The sequence below is a fragment of the Sus scrofa genome, chromosome 13 (assembly GCF_000003025.6).
Source record: "Sus scrofa isolate TJ Tabasco breed Duroc chromosome 13, Sscrofa11.1, whole genome shotgun sequence".
In the NCBI taxonomy this organism is placed as follows: Eukaryota; Metazoa; Chordata; class Mammalia; order Artiodactyla; family Suidae; genus Sus; species Sus scrofa.
Window position 1 is genome coordinate 181075288 of NC_010455.5, and position 20912 is coordinate 181096199.

Here is a 20912-nt window from a genome sequence, read left to right on the forward strand (position 1 = left end):
AAATATCAACCTTGTGGGGAGCGCTCCTTAAATCTGATGCTAAAGCAGATAGCTCATCCGCGTGTGTCATTGGTCACTGTCCAGTCAGGAGTCAAAGTCAAGGTGTGCCTACAGAAACTGCTTCACTAAAATTGACTGGAGGGGAAGATTTGCATTCCTCAGAGAAATCTTCTTCAGAAAACCCTCTCACAACTCCTCGTTCCAAGCCTTATTTATAGTTTCGGTGTGTTCAGGGTCACCTATTTTGATATTCTTACAAGGAGGTCTGTCTCAAAACTTACTTAGTGATCTGCTGTCTCATAGGCAGTTACCTTAGTAAAGAACTTTTAATGTAGTGTGTTGATATTTACATAAAATTGATAAGGTCTTATATAAAGTGACAGTTTTAACTCTCTGACTTTTAATTTGCTTTATCAGATTGGACATTTAAAAGGCATTTTAGAATATAAAAAGAAGTCTAGATCACTCATATCAAAACACTTTTAATGGAAACCAAAATATTGAATGCATTTATAAAAGTGCACTCTTGACATTAAGTGAAAAATCCTACATGCACATGTATTAAGCATTCCTCGTAGCCTTATTTTCATCTTTCACATGGTTAAATATAAATCTCCAGGAAGGGGTGAATCTAGATATTATTCTTTTAAGAGACGAAAGATATTTGTTTGGTGATAAATTCACTAAGGGAAGCCCCAATTAAAAATGTCAACTACAGCACTTCCATGGTAATTTTAAAGCATGTTGCTATTAATCATGTGTTTTAATATCTAGAATTCACAGTGCTGTAATGATTTGTCTTTAAGGAGCTAAAAAAGTACAATAAAACTTGTGATTAAATATCTCAGTCAGCAAAAACACCTTGTAATTTAGCTTAATAGTAGTGTTTTATTAATTTCAAAGTTGTGGTTTTGGTTTTAGCTTACTAATATTGATTCCAACAGCTTATCCAATCTTTAGAGCTCCTTTTTTTGGGGGGGCTGCACTCACAGCACATGGAGGTTCCCAGGCTAGGGGTCTAATTGGAGCAGTACCCTCTGGCCTATGCCACAGACACAGCAACACAGGATTCAAGCCATGTCTGCTGACCTACACTGCAGCTCATGGCAACACCAGATCCTTTGCCCACCAAGCGAGGTCAGGGATTGAACCTGTACCCTCATGGATACTAGTCAGATTTGTTTCCCTTGAGCCACAACAGAGCTCCCCCCTTTTGGTTTTAAAGAACATATTTTTATCTTCCCAAAGGAGAGCTAATCAGTTAACTTAAAAAAATCTTAAAACTTAAATGATATTTTATTTGAATATTCTTACTCTTCACTAAAAATAATGTTTGTATTTCTAATATAAAGAAGTAATCTATAAACGTATACTATTCAACAGTTTTTAATAAACTCAAAATACCTTATTCAATCCTTTTAATGCATTGTGATGCCCTTAAACTATTCAGTTGGATATTTAAACAGCTGATACAATTAAATGAAACAATCTCATTGATGAATTTGTTTTACTATGTGAATAGTCAAACTCATAGGATAAAACTGTTCTTATAGGGAACGTTACCTATCTTTGCTTCCAAAAGCAAGTCCCTCACCTGTTAGCTGAAGCAAACCAAGTTAGCATTTGTTTTCAGGAAGATAATTGTTCCAGTAGTTCCAGGGAACAAAAGCCATAAACTCATATCCAAAGTATGCAATTTTCAGTTGAGAAAATTCAGGAGACCTGAATTATTCCCCAAATAATGATATAGGATTGTATTTGATATTGTTAACAACTGCTGCTTCATACATTGGGTTATAACCAAAGTTCCCAGAATTTTTGGAGGTTAAAAAAATTTCACAGAGTGTTTCATTCCTGAGAGATCCTATCTATCCTATCCTATCTATCTATATCTATCCTATCTATCCTATCCTATCCTATCCTATCCTTTCTACTGCCCTGGAAATAAGATAAAAACTCTTCACCATGGCCTGTAAGTCCTTGAGCAGTGGGTTTCTTGCTCTTCCATCCCAGCTGGCCCCAGATCCTTCCTCCCTTGATCTCTGGCTATACTATTGCAGTGCTGGGCTCCACTTACTGTTTCCAGTATGCTGAGTATCTTTCTGCCTTGAGTTCTTCACATGCTAGTGGAGAAACCAAATGCTCTTCTTCCCATGGCTAGGTCATTCTCATTTTCTAATTCCCATTCCACACATTGCCTCTGGAGACCTTTCCTCTTGGCCTTCCTGACTACCTTTGCTATGTAGGAACTTTCTCCTCCTCATTCCATTATTTTTCATCATAGTATGTAATCACTCTTTAAAAATTTGTAATTACATGTTTAGCATCTGGAACATTGCTAAATAGCCATGCTGCAATATTTGTTGAATGGATAAATGACCTTGAAACCTGGGAAGGCACAAAGGCAATGAAAAAAAGTTAGTCGAATGAATGAATGGATTTAGGACTAACGGACTACTTGATACAAAATGTTGTCACTATCCATTGGACCTTATGAGTTATTTCAGAAAATGTTTTTTGAGAGTATGCCTCTATTAAATGGGAATCACATCCCAAAAGAACAGTTGCCAGTTTATTACAAGTTTTCAGGGCATATCATATTAATCTTTCAAATTGTTATATAATTTTTTGGGGTCTGAATCTATGGAAGAAATAACACTCTCTAGAAATACTGTCAGGTGCCAACATTTAATCAGCTTTTTTGGCAAGTAAAATATAGGCTTATATATCAATGTTTTTTCCATTTTCAAAACAACATATCACAGTCAAATATATACAATTGTAGTGGCTTTTAATAGCAAGTACTATAATACTCCAAATACCTCAATTGTATTTTTCAAATTAGGTAGAAATTCAAAAGTGTGAGCCAGTGCACTGGCTCCTAGCAATAGATTTGAACTTGAGGCTTTACTATGAAGAATAGTATCAACTTAGATATATATTTTTTCCTAAAACCATAATGACACATATTTTCTTTGATTAGAGAACTATACAGCTTATATATTGGGTTTCACCTACAGTCCAGATCTACAATGAAAGTATATGAAGTTTTTATTGTTCACTCAAGGCATATTATATTTGCTATAGGCCTATGATTTTGTGACACATGAAATATTATGTATAAAGTTTTGGTATTAAAAATATTTTAAATTGTGACTTTTGGAAATTTATTAATTCAAGCTCATTAATTTTATCAAAATGTAATTTATCCAATGGAAAAGTAATGCTAAATTATACTTGGTAAATTTGGTAAATAAGATTGGTAAAAAAGATTTCTTTAAAATCTCTTCAATATATAGTGCCATTTGACATATGGAAATTGAGCTTCCATGAACAAATTTTAATAGAAAAAGGAAAAAGAAATTACATTTTAGTTTTAGTTGTTTATCAAATGTTGACGAAAAATAAAGAAACTAAGAAAATACGGCTAGGGATTCTGAGCTTCCTTTAGGAAATTCTGCATTCCAGACAACCTTGGATAGAATGTGAGGGATGAGCCCATTTCTGAATTGAATATAAAACTTAAAATACAATGTTAAATACTCTGTCAGGGATGCACGTCTAAAAGCCATAGTTATTAGGAACTCCTTGTATGGCTTCATAAACATTTAAAAACAGCGTAAGAGTTAAAATCAAAACTAGCAAATATATACAAATCAGTACACAAGTATTCTTAGTTTGCTTGCCTGCATTTAAATGTAAAGTGATACTCATCTTCCTTTTGTGTTTTGGCCCACCTACCTGAAATAATTTTTTCACTTTTAAGAAATTGTATTGTGAATGGCCCGAGGTAAGCTTTTCTCTAAAAGGCTCTGTCTGTCCTAGTCTATCCTAGGTGTCTTTCTTCTGAGCTGCTGTAACAGGCCTGGCCTAGGAAATTTTACCTTCCACATTTTGAATTTGCTCTAAGTTCACAGCGGTGGGGCATGATGCAGGGTGGGGAGACCATGATTTTTGCAAATTATCTGTAGGTATGGTGCCTGACCAGTCTTAAAATGGTAGCCTGGCAGGTAGGTAAGAAAGAAAGGGAACACAGTTAGATGCTCTCAGTGGTGAAGACCATAAAAAAGACACACATCTCAAGGGTAGTCCCATTCACAGCTATTCAAGATTAGCAGAAACTGAGTTCTGGAGGTGAGATGGATGCCTCGTGACAGACATTCGGTCTAGAGACTTTGACATTGGATTCATTGGCCTGTACTTACTTATGCAAGAAATATAGCACTAAAGACACACCTTTTTGGTTAGAAACATTTAGGAACCCCTAAAACATACAAGAGTACCTGCACATCTCAACTTTCTTTATAAATTGTGTTTGAGGAAAGCCCAGCCCTAGGAACCACTTTCGATTGCTAGAAAGGGAATTGTGTTAACATTAGTGACAATAAACTCACCGCTGACTAGTGATAGAAAAACATGTCCTTGTAATCTTTTGCAGAAATAAAAAATACTGAAATACAATTTGAATTGGATTTATCTAAGTGGAGAAAACTTTCCCAAAGCCCAAACTTTCAGGGTCATGTGATTTGCATAAATGACATACTGTTTTGCTAAGACAACCAAAAATTATTGGATTTAAATTTGTTATCTTTAATGTGGAACAGGTTGAATGAATTTGAATAACAAATATATTTTAAAAATTATATCTGCAAGACTTGTAAATTGTGCTTCTCTTAAAGATATTCATTTATTATATGTTTGAGAAAATCATAATGCTTGCAACTGATGTGTAAAAGGAAAATATCTTCATTTATAAAATAAAGGAAAAAGAATTCATTCAACTACCATTAGTATTGGTGTACAGTGGCTTATCTTGTGTTTTCACATAATGTATGAATGTAAAGATTATCTCAGTTTTGATATTTAAAGATATTTGAAATGATGGTTCTATTATGTGTAAATGGAATACGCAATGACTACATTTCTTTTGTTTACTGAGCTATGCTTTGTGCAAGAGAACTCCTAAAAGCAAAGTATTGATAATTTTGAGGCAAGATAAAGTTGAACAGAATTAAATCATTTATTGAGAGATAAGAGAAAGAAGGCCTTTGAAGTAAAGATTTCATATACTAACTTCAAAGTAGAATTCTCATTGTGTGTACCTTTTTTTTGAATATCAAGATGGTTATATGGTAATGTCTTGCTCACGTCAGAGTCAATGAGAGCGAATCCTTTCTTGTAAGGTTTTCATTGTTTAAAAAGAATGATTTTTAAATGCAACTTTAACAAAGAGTATACTGTTAATTTTTGGTTCATCCTATGTTGTAATACCAGTTTAGGCATGTTTGCTTTAAGTGACCATGTACACTAATTAGAAAGAAAACAATTCACCAGGAGCTGTATCAAATACAGCCCTGCAAATGGCATGAGCTTTTTCCAAGGATCCATATTGTCCTTGGACTTGGCTGTTGTATTATACTTTAAATGGAATTGATTGTGTGGTTGTAATGAAAGTAACAGATTGATTTCTATCCAGTGTTACAAAGAGTAAATAGAAAAATGTTCCTGTCTTGACCTGCATTCATAACCGATGGGATTTGCTGGCTGTAGACCCAATCCTTAAGAGATAAGATGCAAATGTAATAAAACTGGCTTCAAAGTTTAAGGATCTTTTCAATGCTCATCAAAGATGTTTCTTTTTACATTTAGATGTGTTGTATTGATTAGATCACAATCACCTAGGAAATGTTAATTTCTTTAAATGCTATTCATAATTTATCATGTAATTAGCATTCATATGTGCCTTTATAAACATATTAAGATTATTGAAGTGGAGGTTATAACAAAGTGGTATACTTTTAAATTGTCCTTAAAATTGAATTGCCTTTTTAAGTGAATGATAATGGTTTAACTTTGGATTAATTCAACGAATTATTTTGTGTTAATAAACACTGTCTATGGAATAAATTTTTATATTGCAGAATATTAGGTAAGGTATAATATTAGTATATTTAGTAGTGCATTGTAATAGTGCATTGTAGCAGTATTTTTTTCTAAAGGACTATTCCTGCTGAATATCATTCAGAAATATCATTATATTATTTATTTAGATATGAAATGCTTGTTTCTAAGAGGGAAAGCTTAGTCTTTTCACCTCATTCTTTTCCTGATCATTTAGAGATAAGCAAACATGAGTATTATAATACATTTTCTATTCCAGTAGTGAGGAATTTATAAGACTTTTCTCCTATTCACCCTTTGTAAATAAAACTCAGGCCCACAAAACAAAGAATTTAAAGTAGGAAGTACAGTTGGGAACTTCGCTTTGCTATAAATGAAGGAATGCAAAAAAAAAAAAAAAGGAAAATAGTAACAATTCATTTGTAAGCAACAGTTTCTTCACACATTATGTGACTTTTTTGGGATTTGTTTTATGTTTTGGGTAAAACAGTTTAGTGTAATGATGCCTAGATGAGACAAAACAAAACAAAACAAAAATTAAAAAAAAAAAAACCCAAAAACAACTAACACATTTGAGTGCCGATGTTTCTCAGTTGTGGCTTCCAAGAGCCCTCCATTCTTCCTAGCCCACTTGGTACCCTGCAGGTTGTGGCAGACAATTCACAGGAAAAGCTCAGACATAGAGCTTGCACGCTTCTTGACTCCATTTTAAACCTTTTGTTCACACCAGGGTGGCATTTTTTCACACTGCATGTGGCAGTTTTGACTCCTATCCAACTTGTCTTAAAAAATCAAAGTCTGTGATTTTTTTTTTTACATCCACAGAGCTGCTTCCTGAACTGCCACTGCTGTTTGTGTCTTTTCTAGTGATTGGTGCAGAAGTTTATAGCAAAATGTGTTTTAGGGAGGGGGAGGAAGAAGAAAGCAGTATGAAAAATGTCCTGACCTAAAAACACAGGAAATAAACTTCGAATAAAACAGAGCTTGACTCTGCAGAGATCATACATGAAAATCAAATGCACTTACCACTATTTTAATTCTTTTTTGTAGTATTTTGTTGACTATACACATTAATTAAAAATATATATTTAATGATATCACTTTCAGATTGCAAATGCCATGTTTTAAAAAGCTGGCATGTGATTGCAAAACGAAAATCTCATCCTTGCATGATTATAGTTACTTTTTCATATTATTTTACAATACACAATGAGTGCAAATGAATTTCAGTTTAAAATATCATCATTCAGCATGCCTTACTATTTGATTTTAAGTTCAATCGTGAATAAGATAAAACCTACTTTTAAAAAAATAATTTATACTAGGAAACACAACATTTAAATAATTTCTGTATCAACTTCATCATTCCTAAAGTTTTCTTCTTTCTTCTATGTTTCATTAAAAATATCACTTTCCTCCTCATTCATTTCCTTCATATTTTCAAATAATAAATTACACAGGTATTGCAAATGAATTACATGAGGCTAAACTTATGAAATAACAGCCAGAGGTAGAAGGTTTTACCAAAGGCAGAAGGTGTGTATATTGCCATGTTTCTATAGAGTAATTAATAGGAAGTATATGAAAACTACGAGTAGGAAATCTCTATAGATGATCTGGCAATAATAAATAATATGCATTTTTATCCTGTCCTTTGGAATTCTTATTTTGTTTAAAGATTATCTTTTATTTGTATAAACAAAAGAATATAAAATATTCTAAAAATATTCCCTAGACATGATTTATTTCAGTATTATTTTTGTAGGGGGTATAAGCGAAGATTTCTATTTTGACCAACAAATAAATAATGATTCTATGATTCTTACATTTTCTGAAGCTATAGAGTAGTCACATTCTTTTGTTTTTAAATTACTATATTTTGGACAGTAACAATTCAATCACAACATAAAGAGAGATGAAAATTCAGTTAAGAGAAGCCACTATTTAATGCAGTAATAAGCATTTGTTAACAAACAGTGTTAACACATTTTAGGTGAAAGAATCTTTTTGCATATTTTATTAAATGTTTAGCTACAAAGCCAACTTAAGTGAAATCATTTTAGATAATTCAAGTTGTAGAGGTGATGTATAGTTAAGTACCATATTATTGTGCTTTAAGAAAAAATATGTAAGAAGAGTAGCTGTCAACTACAGCTTTAATGTCTTCTTCTAGGGAACAACTACCTAAATGCAGTGCATCTGAATCTTTCATTACAATATTAAAATTCAAAATGTATTCGTTATATTGAAAAAGACCTCAATTTAGATTTTAGATTTTTCTTTTACTTTCTGGAATAAATAACAAATTATGATTGACACGAACGTAACAGAGAAATGGCACTTTATTTTAAGCTTTGTAACAGTAGATGTGCTAGCAGACAGAACAGCCACTTACTTTAACAGATAGAAAACTACTTCAGCTCCAATGAAGTATTTGAAAATAAAGCAAAAAAAGAAAAAAATTCAGCAATAAGTGAATCCAAAATGGTTAGTGTAAATAAAACTCTAAAACAAAACAAGATGCAATGGATTTTGCAGTCTTGGATTTTCTTGTGATGCAGTTACTTTATCAACTGCAATTTTTTGCCTGTCTTTTAGTTAATTTAAAATCTGTCCTTGTTAGAAAAAGAAAGGAAATAAAAATTATTTGTACTTGAATACAAAAGTTTTATAAAGATCAAATCAAATCCTGTCTCTAAAAAACAAAACCAATGACTAAAAGCAAATAAAATATACAAATAAACACATGCCTATGTAATTGAAATTTAGTACTAAGCCCTAATTTAAAACCTAACAGCATCTGGAAATCTAACAATCCATTTGAAATTAAGAATATAAAAAAGACAAAAATAATCATCATCCAAAGAAATTTAAGTGTATGAAATAAAATTTACCTACTTTTGCAGCTCATATATTTGTTGAACAAAAGTATGACTTTATTTCATGTGCATGCCAAAGAAAGTAGAAATATATTTTACGTATCGTTTTTCGTTATCTAGCAAACTCCAACTTTTATTGCTTTAAGTTTCTTATTTCCTACCCTCCCCGCCTACTCCCTCCGTTTCTTCAGAGTCTCTTCTGTCCAGCATTTCTTCTATTTGAGGTGAACAAAATAAGACCCCCACACAGACCCACACAAAATAATCACCACCCAGCTGAAGAGAAATAGGTTTTTCTGCCTTTGGTCTGTCCTTATATGTTAATAAAATCAGCTTATGCATTCTGCCACCAAATTCAGCTTGGAAGTAATCCTCTGCTACTTAAGGCTGGATGAAAAGAGTGCTCATTGTGAATTATATTTCATCTGTCACAATAACCTTCTTTATTCTGTCATGGACCTCCCCTTTGCCTGTGGCAATTAGAAAAAATAGGTATGGCTTGAAGGGTGAGGTAGTGGTTTTTAAAACAAAACAAAAACTGATACACACAGACAATGCTTCCAAAGCAATATACTGAGGATGAGCATATGAGGCATTTTGAAATGATTCTGATTTTTGTAAGGACTCAGTAAGAGAATACACTTTAGAATGAGCAGGTGGGGGGCTGGCCCTCGGTTAGCATCTTACTGATGAAAAGCAATGGATTATAATTGTATTAAAAATGAAATGTCAAGAGTATATTTTCCTACTGTATACTTTCTAATTAAATCATGCCATAAGACACTTATTATTATAAATAAATGGTATGGACTTCACCTACCAAATGAATATAAGAAATGAAGGTGCCTTTAAGTATATTTCAATACTCCAGACTAACATTTTCACAAATATTTAAAAGGGGAAATACAGACAAAATTTTTTCCCTTAACAGAGCTTATCAAACATTTTATTTAACTTAAAATCAATGTGATTATTTGATTTACTTACTCTTAAAAATCACTGAAATTACCTTGAGGCAGTTCAAGTTCACCTTTCTGGAATTAAATCTGTTAAATGATAGACATCATCTAATCATCTTCTTAAAAAGATACCTCAACTTTTTGGCTTAACAGGATACAGTTCTATCACTTCTAGTTACAAATGAGTTAAGCTAGAAGATCTTAAAAAGCGATCAAGGGAAAAAAAAAAAAAAAAAAAAAAAACATAGTTGACAAAAAGAAAATGCTCCTTCTAGTACCAAAAGAAAGTCACCGCTGATGAAGGAACTCGAACAGTCATCAGAACATTTGGATAAAATAAAAGCACATAAATAATTTAAGCTAACACAAAATTCATAAAATCTGAAGAAAAAATTCTTAAGGCTAAAAGGAAAACCTTTTGGCCCACTGCACAGGTTGGGCACAAAAGTGCTTGCTAAGCTATCTATTTCACACATGCAACGACAGGAGGTTCGATATTCATTCGATCGATGAGTGAAAAGGCACAATGGCAAAATCAGACAGACTTCTTTTCAAATACAGATCTCCAATGTCCCCTACAGTCTACAGATGCACGGCTGGTGGTGTGGCTCAGACGGAGCAAGGGTTACATCAAGGCTGTTCTCTGGACCGTGCAAACAGTCTAGACCAATGACCTGCAGCATCATGCCCTTTGAAGAAGAGGCAAGTTCGGTCATGATGAAGAAAAATCAAGGCGTACCCCCTTTAACAATAGGGAGCAGCTCGAGGCTGCAAAGAGGTAAGCAGGGTAGGAAGAAAACGGCATCTGCTTCCATGGTTACAGGCCAACTATGAGAACCTTGCTTTTCAAGGGAGTCTGTTCTCAGGCTCCCTCACGGGGTATGTCATGCATTATAAGCAAAGGCAGGTTGAGTTGAAATCCGCATAGTTATTTCAGAGTAAAATGATACGGAGCACATGGCTGGCAAAAAAAAAAAAAAGTCACATGACTGTTAAGAACCAGACTTGGACTATTTCAGAATAGAATTTTTTTTCTTATGCCAGTTTAAATAAAGCGAGTAAATTTGTATAAAACAAACAGTGATGATAAATATGATTTTCATTTCTCAGGCTGTCTGTGAGCAGAGTCAAGGGTCAAGATAATACCCCTCATCCTGTGGCAGGACCATACATACAGCCTATTGTTAAGATAACTTTATGATGAATATGCCTATTTTTGCCAGACTGTAAGACAGAATATATGTTCTTGTGAATCTCTCTCTCTCTCTCTGACGTGATTCTCTTTGATTTCCTGCTCTGGATCTTCCCAGGTTTATGTTCATTTCCATGGTCAGTTCTCATGAGGGGAGGTAGGAGGTTTGGTGAGAAACTTTCTTGGTGTGGAAGTGAAAGCTAAGGAAGGGTGGAGTGTCTCTGCCTTTTGAAATATACTTATATTGAATTCAAATCTATGTCAAAATCATTAGTCTCTGACAGTAATTCTGTTTCAATTCATATATGTATATCTTATTCATTGTTTGATATATCAGTCCCATAGCTTTTTTTCTTTTTTGTGGGATATTTAGTTATTAAACTTGGATTTTTTGATATGATACACTAGCACTAACACTATGGAGTAAAAATTTGACAAATATAAAATGCAGCATATACTGTAATATTTAGTATCATCTACTGTAATAATTTTGAAAAATGCAGATATGAATGATTAACATAGGTAAAACATTCTTCTTACAATGTACCATATCTGAATACTAGAAGAGCTCATATTTGGTTTTCTTCCAATGATATACAACTAACTCTAGATGTACCACACAGTTTATCCTTTGAGCAATTTTTGATTGCAAGCATATTATTAAAATTAGGGAACAAAAAAGGAAAGACGGTTCCAGAGGGCAAGGTATAAAACAACTTTCATTACATTTATTTTTCAGAAGCTATGTATGTCGCTATAAAATGAACACCAACCATATGGCCCTGTGTATGTAGCTATTAATTACAAATACTTACCTCAAAGGAAAATTACCTTGTAGCTTTACAAATGCGATTAAGTGTTGCTGCCCATGATAGCAACAATTTTGTGCTCTCAATCCAAAATCAGAAGGTAATTTTCTGATGTGCTCCTCCATACTGATGCTGTATGTTGAGCTAGGTTCATGGCTAGAGGTATGCAAGTGGTTTTGTTTCTTTCAGTGTGATGAGATGCATTCATTTCTGTGCTTGCATAGAGAGGATAGCATATAAGGTAAAAATTGAACTACTGAAGTGTTGCTATTTTAGTATATAATAATCCATACACTGTTAGAAGCAATGTCATGTTATAGTTTCTTTAAATAATTTACGTACTGTTAAGATAATTCAACATCAGTTTCTTTCATGAGACAACAGATCATACTTGCTGCCAAAGGTCAAATGCCAGCTATTTCTTTTGTGGAAAAGCTACCTCTCAATTCTCCAAAGGAAAAACAAAACAAAAGCAAATGCACTTAGGTTTACATATTGCATGATAATTTGTGGCTTGTGGTTAAAGAAAAAAGAGGCCATTACATGAAATTTGTTGCAAAATAGATGGCTGGATTCTTGGGGTTTTTGTTTGTCTGTTTTTTCAGTTAACATTTAACCATTAGTCTTGCTCTTTTGTTTTTCAAAACATATTCAATTTTATAAATATTTATGTGTGTACACAAATTGCACTAACTTGCCAAATGTGGATATATGCTAAACACTTGAGACATTCTCATAGACTCAGATTGGTGGTTATTAAAATGCTATTATTTTAACACATTAATATGCAGGTAGATATTTAGTATTGAGTATTTAGAGGGGAAAACAACAGCTTCTTTCCTTAAGAAAAGTTCTCTATATCTGAGGTAATAAATAGCTGTGTGATATATCCATACTACATATAGTTTGCATCAAAAACTCCACTCAAATAACAAGATGTGTTAGATTTAAACATTCTTTAGAATTATACTTTAGAATAATTAATTATACTTTGCTCTCCCTGTGGCAAATTTTTTAAAAAAAGAACTAAAATTGGCCTTGCCTACTGGAGACTTACTCATATAACTAAGATAAAAGGATTACAATTTTCAGTGCCTTGGTGTCTGATAGTGCTTTGAGTATAGTAGATGCTCAGTAAAATATCTCTCAAATAAATAAACCTGTATTTGCATCAAAGCATTAATTATCTAAATATAATTCAATCTCATGAAATGTAGGGCAGAATCTTCTCTTCTTACTTGTATATCTTTCTTTACCTTTTTCTTATGACCTTTCTATACAAATAAGTACTTTTTGTTAGTGATCTGTGATTGCTGAATACCAACTACGTGTCTAGTGAGACTAGAAGTGTGTAACCAGAGCCACATTTTCCAAATGGGATTCTATGAAACACTATTATTCTGAAAGATGCTGCTAGGTGTTCTGGGACAAAAAGAAAAAATCCAGTGGTCAAATATGAGAGAGGTGCTATAGTAAACAATGTTAAATAGATTTGTCATATGAAATACTTTTCAGGGCATTCAAAAAACTAAGTATGTAGTGTTGTCTCTAAGAGGGGTGTATACTTGGCACTACTTTCCAAAGTTATCATTTTTTCATAAAATACCTATTAACTTATATGCATGTATGCACTTACTTGCTTTTTTTCATACAGTGTTTATCAACTTAATATGACATAATTTCAATGATATGCTGAAGCTGGCTAAAACCAGTCTGGATGAGTCAATTATAACTATTCTTTCCTAAATTCCATTTTGAAGAGGCATCATCTTCTTGCTTGAAATGAGCTATGGCAGGAGTATTTGCTCCCTAGAAATCAGCAAAGACTATAAATCAAAGCTCCCCCCAGCCTTTGTGTCAGAACTGGTTGTTAAACATTTACCAGCACACCATTATCTAAATCCTCTCTCACTCCATCTTTGTAGGTAAGTTATGACCACTAACAGGTCAATATATTCAGAAATTTTTTATTTATCAACCTGTCTAAAACATAAAACTATTTAAATCAATTATGAATTCTATACCTAGAAGAGAGGGACAGCAATGGAGAATAAGAAAGACCGATTTTTCTAAGCTTTTATGTCAACAAGTAGTATAGTTTATCTTTCTGACTTCCCTAATTTACCTGTAAACATCTATATTTATTCCTTTATCTTTTTTTCTAACAAAATATTTATATATTCTGATATATAATTGTCTACATTTCTAAGTGAGTTCCTGACAACAGATTTCTGAAAATTGCTGGACAGTTTTTAAATATGTCTTTAACTTAGACTCACTTCATTATCATCAAATTTTTATGAAACTGAGATGAGGTATCAAGAAATAATTTATGCTTTTGTATTGCATGTCATTTAATTTCAGGCATTTTATCAATTGTATTAACTCGTTTGACCTCTTGGGTGACATTATTAGGAGGACATAAAAATGGAAAATCTGTGAGTAGAGAAATCAAAATATGCATTTTTGAGAGACAAGCCCCTTGGTTCCCATTTAATCTCTTATATATTAAATTACTGTAGTAGGTTATAGCTAAAAATATTTAAATATGGTTGGGTTATAAGTATAGATATTTGGCTAATAAATGACCTAGAATCATAACTGGATTCTTTTTTGCCCTTATTGCTTGAAGAAATGAGTTCTATGGTGACATGTTTTGAAAAGTCTCTGGGATCTATTTTGTGACAATAAGTAGGATGATTTATATAACGGTTCTAATTTACCTTCCCAATCACATGCACCCCAAACACTATGCACTTCAGTTTACATGGCTCTCAAATTAGTTAATTAGCCTGAGTGTCTATTTTGGGGCCAAGTATTGTGCTATTCACCAGGAATTCAAACATGATTAATACATGATCTTTGTCCTTCTGGAGTCCACAGTCAAGTGTGAAAAGAAAGCAGCTTAAATGGGCTGGTACCATGAGGGAAAACCTTCTGAACCTAACTCTTGTCTACTTCCAATCTAATATACATCTAAATCATGAATGCCAAGAATTCTACAAATTTAATCCTGGAATCTCATATATTTTCTGGATTCTACTCTCAGTACATAATATGTGTCACAGAGTGCTTCATATTCACAAATACAATTATGAACAGTACAGTCAAGATGGCCAGAATGTGATTCTTCATATACACTCAAGTAAAGAGTAAGTGGAAACAGATAAATTACAGAAACTAGCTGAACATCCTATTTACAAAACAAGGAAGCAGTACACATAAAGTCAAGATGCTCAAACAATCTACTATTATCATGACAAACATCATTATCATATGATATCATTATAAGATATCAGACATTCAACTTAGATGACATTGTATGTGTATGAAAAAAATGTGTGTTGAATAGTCATTAAGATATTTCTCATAGTTGGAAAATATTATATTCCATGTTTGTTGTCATTTGAATATACTAATATCATATTAATATCATGCTTCTGAGAAATCGAAAGCCAATCACAAGTTGTAAAAGGCTTTACTTTGTTGTCACATCAGCTATATTGGACATAATACAGTTTTAGCTCTGGAAAAATCTCTTCTCTATGCCACATAACCTTCAACTCTTCTTTCCTTCAACAATTACTTCATGATTTTGAAAACATATTAACGCAAAATACTGACACAGGAAAGTAAATTATTTAATATATGGTATTTAGTGAAAATTATTATGATTTTTGATAATTTATAAGCAGTGTGTCTTTCATTTTTAGAAGGAAAAGTAGTCCTTTGATATGTTGCCTTTTTATAAGCTATCTTACATTTTCATAACAAAATATTACTTTTTAAACTTTTAAATTTTTTAAACTTTTAAATTTTTTAAATTTCTATCTTGAATATTTAGTTCATCTTTCTGGACTTAACTAACTCTCCTCCCATTTTAAAGTTTTCCTCTTCTCTCTGGAACATCTTCAATTCTGCTTTTCCCTCCTTCTTATCCACTCCCATTCTTTTCTGTTTCCTTTATAATTTTACTGAGGAAAAAAACCAAAAAACAAAAAACAATGGCAATGGGAAATTTAAAAAATATATACAGAAATCTTCACACTCTAAAACTATAGTAATTGACTATGAAACTACGCTCTGAACTTTCAACCTCTTTTTTTTAAATGATTTGTCTCTATTTTACAAAATGCAAAATAAAACAACTTCTCACCCTTTCGAAAGGGGAAATGAACTTCCCGCTCTTTCAGTTGTTCATCTGCATCATAAAGGTGTTTATGTGTTTATTATAAACCGTATTTAGACTCCATTATTGCCTTGCTTTACAAAAAGTAATGTTTGTTATTACTTACATAAGATCACCAGAAGCAATTTCCCTTAATTAGCATGTCACAGATGTCATATTTTTGTTGAGTCAGCTCTACTTAGCTATTGTGTGTGTGTGCATGTTTGTGTGTTAACCCCTAGATGTTAACATGTGTTGAAATAGGCATCTTTCAATACCTTGTTTATACGGATGGATACCAACTATTGTGCTTGCTATAGTACCTTGTGTTCCCTTTAGTATTCTTTTTTCTCAAAGACATGAAAGAATCCCTAATATGCCCAAAGAATGCTCAGATTGGTGTTATTCAAAGAGACTTCCTTTAAACGTATTTTTTTTTTTTAATTTAAGGGCCAGGAGTTCCCGTCATGGCGCAGTGGTTAACGAATCCGACTAGGAACCATGACGTTGCGGGTTCGATCCCTGCCCTTGCTCAGTGGGTTAAGGATCCAGCGTTGCCGTGAGCTGTGGTGTAGGTTGCAGACGCGGCTCGGATCCCACGTTGCTGTGGCTCTGGCGTAGGCTGGCGGCTACAGCTGCGATTAGACCCCTAGCCTGGGAACCTCCATATGTTGTGGGAGCGGACCAAGAAATGGCAAAAAGACAAAAAAAAAAAAAAATTTAAGGGCCATATTCATGGACCTAAACTATGTTCCTTTCTAATTCATATTTATTATAACATTTAGAATTATTTATAATAAATAATAGTAGTAAATTCTTTCTCTCCAAGGGCACCATTTCTATATGACTCTCTATTGCAAGATATATGTCTCATATATTATGCTATATATATTCCTAGATCTATATGAAGGCAGACAGATCTATATTCAATTTTGTATCAAGTGAACAGTTAGCTTTCTGATTACTTCAAATCATTTGGGGGTGTAGTTAATATTAAGATTCTGATTCAGGTTTCTAGGATGGAGTCTGAGATTTTACATCTCTGATAATTCCCCAAAGTGGTGGTGAGGGGAATGGTGCTGGTTTGCAGAACAGAGAATGTCAAGCAGTTAGAGGACTCCTAACAAAGACTACAAGTTTTGACTTTACCCCTGATTCTGATCATAATCTAGAGACACATACTCTTGATCTTGCTCCTCATCTATAAAATGGGTGGAATCTTATTCCTCCCATCTCTTCATGAGGTGGTTCTGGGGTTCAAATTAGGCAGGATGTGACTAGTGTCACCAACTTTGAAAAGCTATGTGAAACAAAACAGTACAGGAGAAGGTAATACAGACAGATATTTCCTCTGATCCTTTGGATATTATATTATATATAAATGTTTTTGTCTTTTTGCCTTTTCTAGGGCCACTGCCGCGGCACATGGAGATTCCCAGGCTTGGGGTCCAATAGGAGCTGTAGCCACTGGCCTATGACAGATCCACAGCAACACGGGATCCAAGCCACGTCTGCAACCCACACCACAGCTCACGGCAACGCCCGATCCTCAACCTGCTGAGCAAGGCCATGGATCGAATCCACAACATCATGCTTCCTAGTTGGATTCGTTAACCACTGAGCCATGACGGGAACTCCATTGGATATATTTTTTAAACCAATGACCTAATTTCTATTGATGTCTACGCATTTGGCTTGAAAGGATGGACCCAATTTTAAGGTTATCTTCTAACAGTTCTTTGTTCTCATTTTTCCTCCTCTTTTTGTTCATTCATTCATGTATTCATCCAAAAGTTATTTCTTTAGTAGCTGTGCACCATAAATTTTTCCAGCTTCTGAAGATATAATTAATGCCTTCCACTTTTACTGTTCTTCATTCTCTCAAATAAGTTCGTTTATTGATTTCACTCTATGGTTTATTTCTCTCTCTTTCTTTCTCATGTCAGTAGATTGTTGGGATCATTAATCTGGAGGTTATGTTTTCTTCTCTTTGGACTAGTTATATCCAGTTTTACAAATATTTGTTAATTCTCTACTATATGACAGATTTTCTGCAAAAGGAATATAAAATTGAAGAAGTTACAAAAGGTATAATCCTTTATCAAATTATTTGTATTCTATTTGGGGAATGGAATACTTCACAGTTTCTCAAAGTAATAGCTCTTCTTCACAGTAGTACAAGGCAGGATGTGACTAGTGTCACCAACTTTGAAAAGCTATGTGAAAGGAGAAAATCACAGCTGATTTGAGGGCTCTTAAAGCCTTCTAAAAGATGGCTAAATTGTTAGAGAAAGAGATAAGAAGAAGAAGAGGTAGATATTATAGACGGAACAAATCATACCTTCCTCTCTCTTTACTTTTGTTCATGTTGAAGGACTGAAACAAATAATTTGGCTTGGGTAAAAAGATCTTAAAACATTTTTTAGGTATGGATGAGATAAAGCTGAAAATCCTCATAGAAGTCTCACTGTGGTGGCCTTGAAAGCCAGCTACCCAAGTCTTACTTAGATTGGGGGAGGCCTGAAAAAACCTTTGAAAGTTAATGTTGATGCTGGCTTTTCTACTGTGCATTCAAAGTTAACCTTAATTCGAGTGTATGGAATTTAAATACAAATCAACTGCATGAACTCAGTTCATACAGAGCAGATTGGCAACCTCCTGGTAATCTTTCGCCAGCTTTCATCAAATTGGCCTAGCATCATTGGCACAGGTAATAGACTGTGTAGGGATGCCTGGCTGCTAGGTAAGCCTGTTCACTGACCTGCTAGTATGTGGACCTTAGAAGAGGCATTCACCCCTGTGAGTCTCAGGCACGTTTCCTTAATGGTAGGAATAATAAACTCCACCTATTTTCAGAGGTCATAGTGAGCGATAAATATGGTAAATAAATTTGAAAATGCAAACTCTGAAAGTATAAACGTCTGTACAGATGTAAGAATTCCCTCTTGAATGTTTCTACTCCTTCCCACCCCTCTTTGGGGTAGGGTGTTGGAGGGGATCATCCTTTCTGCCTCCTTTTCTTTCTCCTTTAAATGAAATGCCATCTTTTGACTCTATCATTTTAAGACTCACTGTACACTTTTTGAGAACACATCTAAGAACTGACATGTCTTACCTGTTCTTTTGTAAATCCCTAAATTCGGGAGTTCCCATCATGGCTCAGGGGAAATGAATCTGACTAGCACACCCATGAGGATGCAGGTTTGATCCCTGGCCTTGCTCAGGGCTTAATGATCCGGCCTTGCCATGAGCAGTAGTGTAGGTCACAGAAGTGGCTCAGATCTGGCGTTGCTCTTGCTGTGGCATAGGCTGGCAGCTACAGCTCTGATTCAACCCCTAGCCTGGGAACCTCCATATGCTGTGGGTAGGGTGCTCGAAAAAGACCAAAAAAACCCCCCAAAACAAAAACCCCTAAATTCATCCACATAGCTGCTCCTTCTCTTTCTTCCTGTAGTGAATTTTTATTCATGTGTAGATCATACTAATTACGTTATCATTCTGCCCTTAGCTTACATATCACTTCTTGAGATATCCACCTCTGACTGGCTACCAAACCCTCCGTGGGATCACTCACCATCCTCCTTTATTTGCTTTATGGCACTTTTCATTACCTTGAATTACTTTCTTCTTGTATTTGCTTGTATATTGTATGTCTCTTTAATCAATGAGATCTTATTAGTTCATCATGTGACATGACACTGTGGTGGGAACTGGTGACGGGAACATAGAAACGAACCAATGTGTATGTTCTTAAGGAAGCAGACAGGAATAAATCTTGATAACAGTCATCTCTCTCTCTATTTATAAATGTCAGGTGGTTAAAAAGAATGCATTATAAAGAAGAGAGCAAGCTGAAGGATTAGGCAGGAAAAGTTGTTATTACATTCTATGTTAGATATTCAGGGCAGGTTTCCAACTAGGAGCTACTTATTGAAGGACAAGGGGACAAGAACATATGTAGGCAAAAAGTGTCCCAAGCAGTTCCAATATTTTATTCCTTTATCTTTCTCTCACTCTTCCTTTTCTTCGTTTCTTGCCCCCACCCCCCTCTTTCTTCCTCCCTCCTTTCTTCCTTCCTTCCCCCCTTCTTCCTCTTCCTGCTGCTCTTTTCCTCCTTCATTTCTTTCTGCTTACTTTCCTGTCTGCCTTCCTCTTTCTTTTCTTCTTCCTTTCTTTCTTCCTTGCTTGTTTTTCTTCTTCTCTTCCTCCTTTCCTTCATCCATCCTTCTCTCCTTCATTTTTCCTCTCTTCCTTTTCTTTCTTTCCTCCTTCTTTTATAACATTTGAACTATTAATTTATTGTTTATAAATAAATCTGTTGACAAACATTTACTAGCACATTTTTTTAGGAGATCATTTGAAAATCACTGCAACAGTCCAAATGAGAGATGATGGTGGCTTAGACCAGGGTGGTGGTGAAGGAGGAGATAGGAAGTGGTCAGATTTTGGAAGGACTCTTCAAAGGAAGCACTGACCAACAGCTATGCTGAATGATTGAGCAGATTGTTGAGAAATTGATGCACTAAGGATGCCTTGTAGGTTTTTAACCTGAGTAATTGAAAATAGAGCTGCCATTGATTGAAATGGAAATGGCTTTAAGGAGGAACAGTTTGGGGAGTGAGTGTCAGGAATTTGTCTTTGAATATATAAGGGCTCAGATATTTATTAGGTCTATCCAAAAGGAGATTTCTTGTGGAAAGTTGGATATTTGAGTCTGGCACTCAGGAAAGGAGTCTGGAATAGAGATATCAATTTGAGCATTATCTGCAAAGAGACTGGTAAGCCCCTGTTCTTCCTAATCTAAATGGAGACTAGTTGCAAATCAGTTTTTTAAGGTTTTCATACAGAGTATAAAAGCAATGTCATCACATAGCTATTGCATCTTGTTGAGACTACTGAGTCAGATGGTCTCGAAATGTTTTTTAATAATATGATTTCAACACTTAAGTAACATTTACCATGAATTGATTGAAGCCCTACTTGCTTTTTCCCCAACTCAATTTC

General features: G+C 34.2%; 1 protein-coding gene across 16 annotated transcripts in view; it reads left to right on the top strand.

The window, feature by feature from the left end:
* LOC106508546 overlaps positions 1–20912 on the top strand; it is a 593953-nt gene that overhangs the window by 297708 nt on the left and 275333 nt on the right. For 11 of the 16 annotated variants that reach the window (XM_021071412.1, XM_021071411.1, XM_021071415.1 and 8 more), the window contains one exon: positions 10321–10719. The exons of 2 other annotated variants lie outside the window; for them this stretch is intronic. In XM_021071412.1, coding sequence (XP_020927071.1) covers positions 10321–10573 — 253 coding nt within the window. In that variant the 3' untranslated portion in view covers positions 10574–10719. Of the gene's footprint in view, positions 1–10320; positions 10720–20912 lie in introns of those variants that run through there. 3 more of the 16 variants (XR_002338155.1, XR_002338158.1, XM_021071419.1) reach the window with 1 other exon arrangement.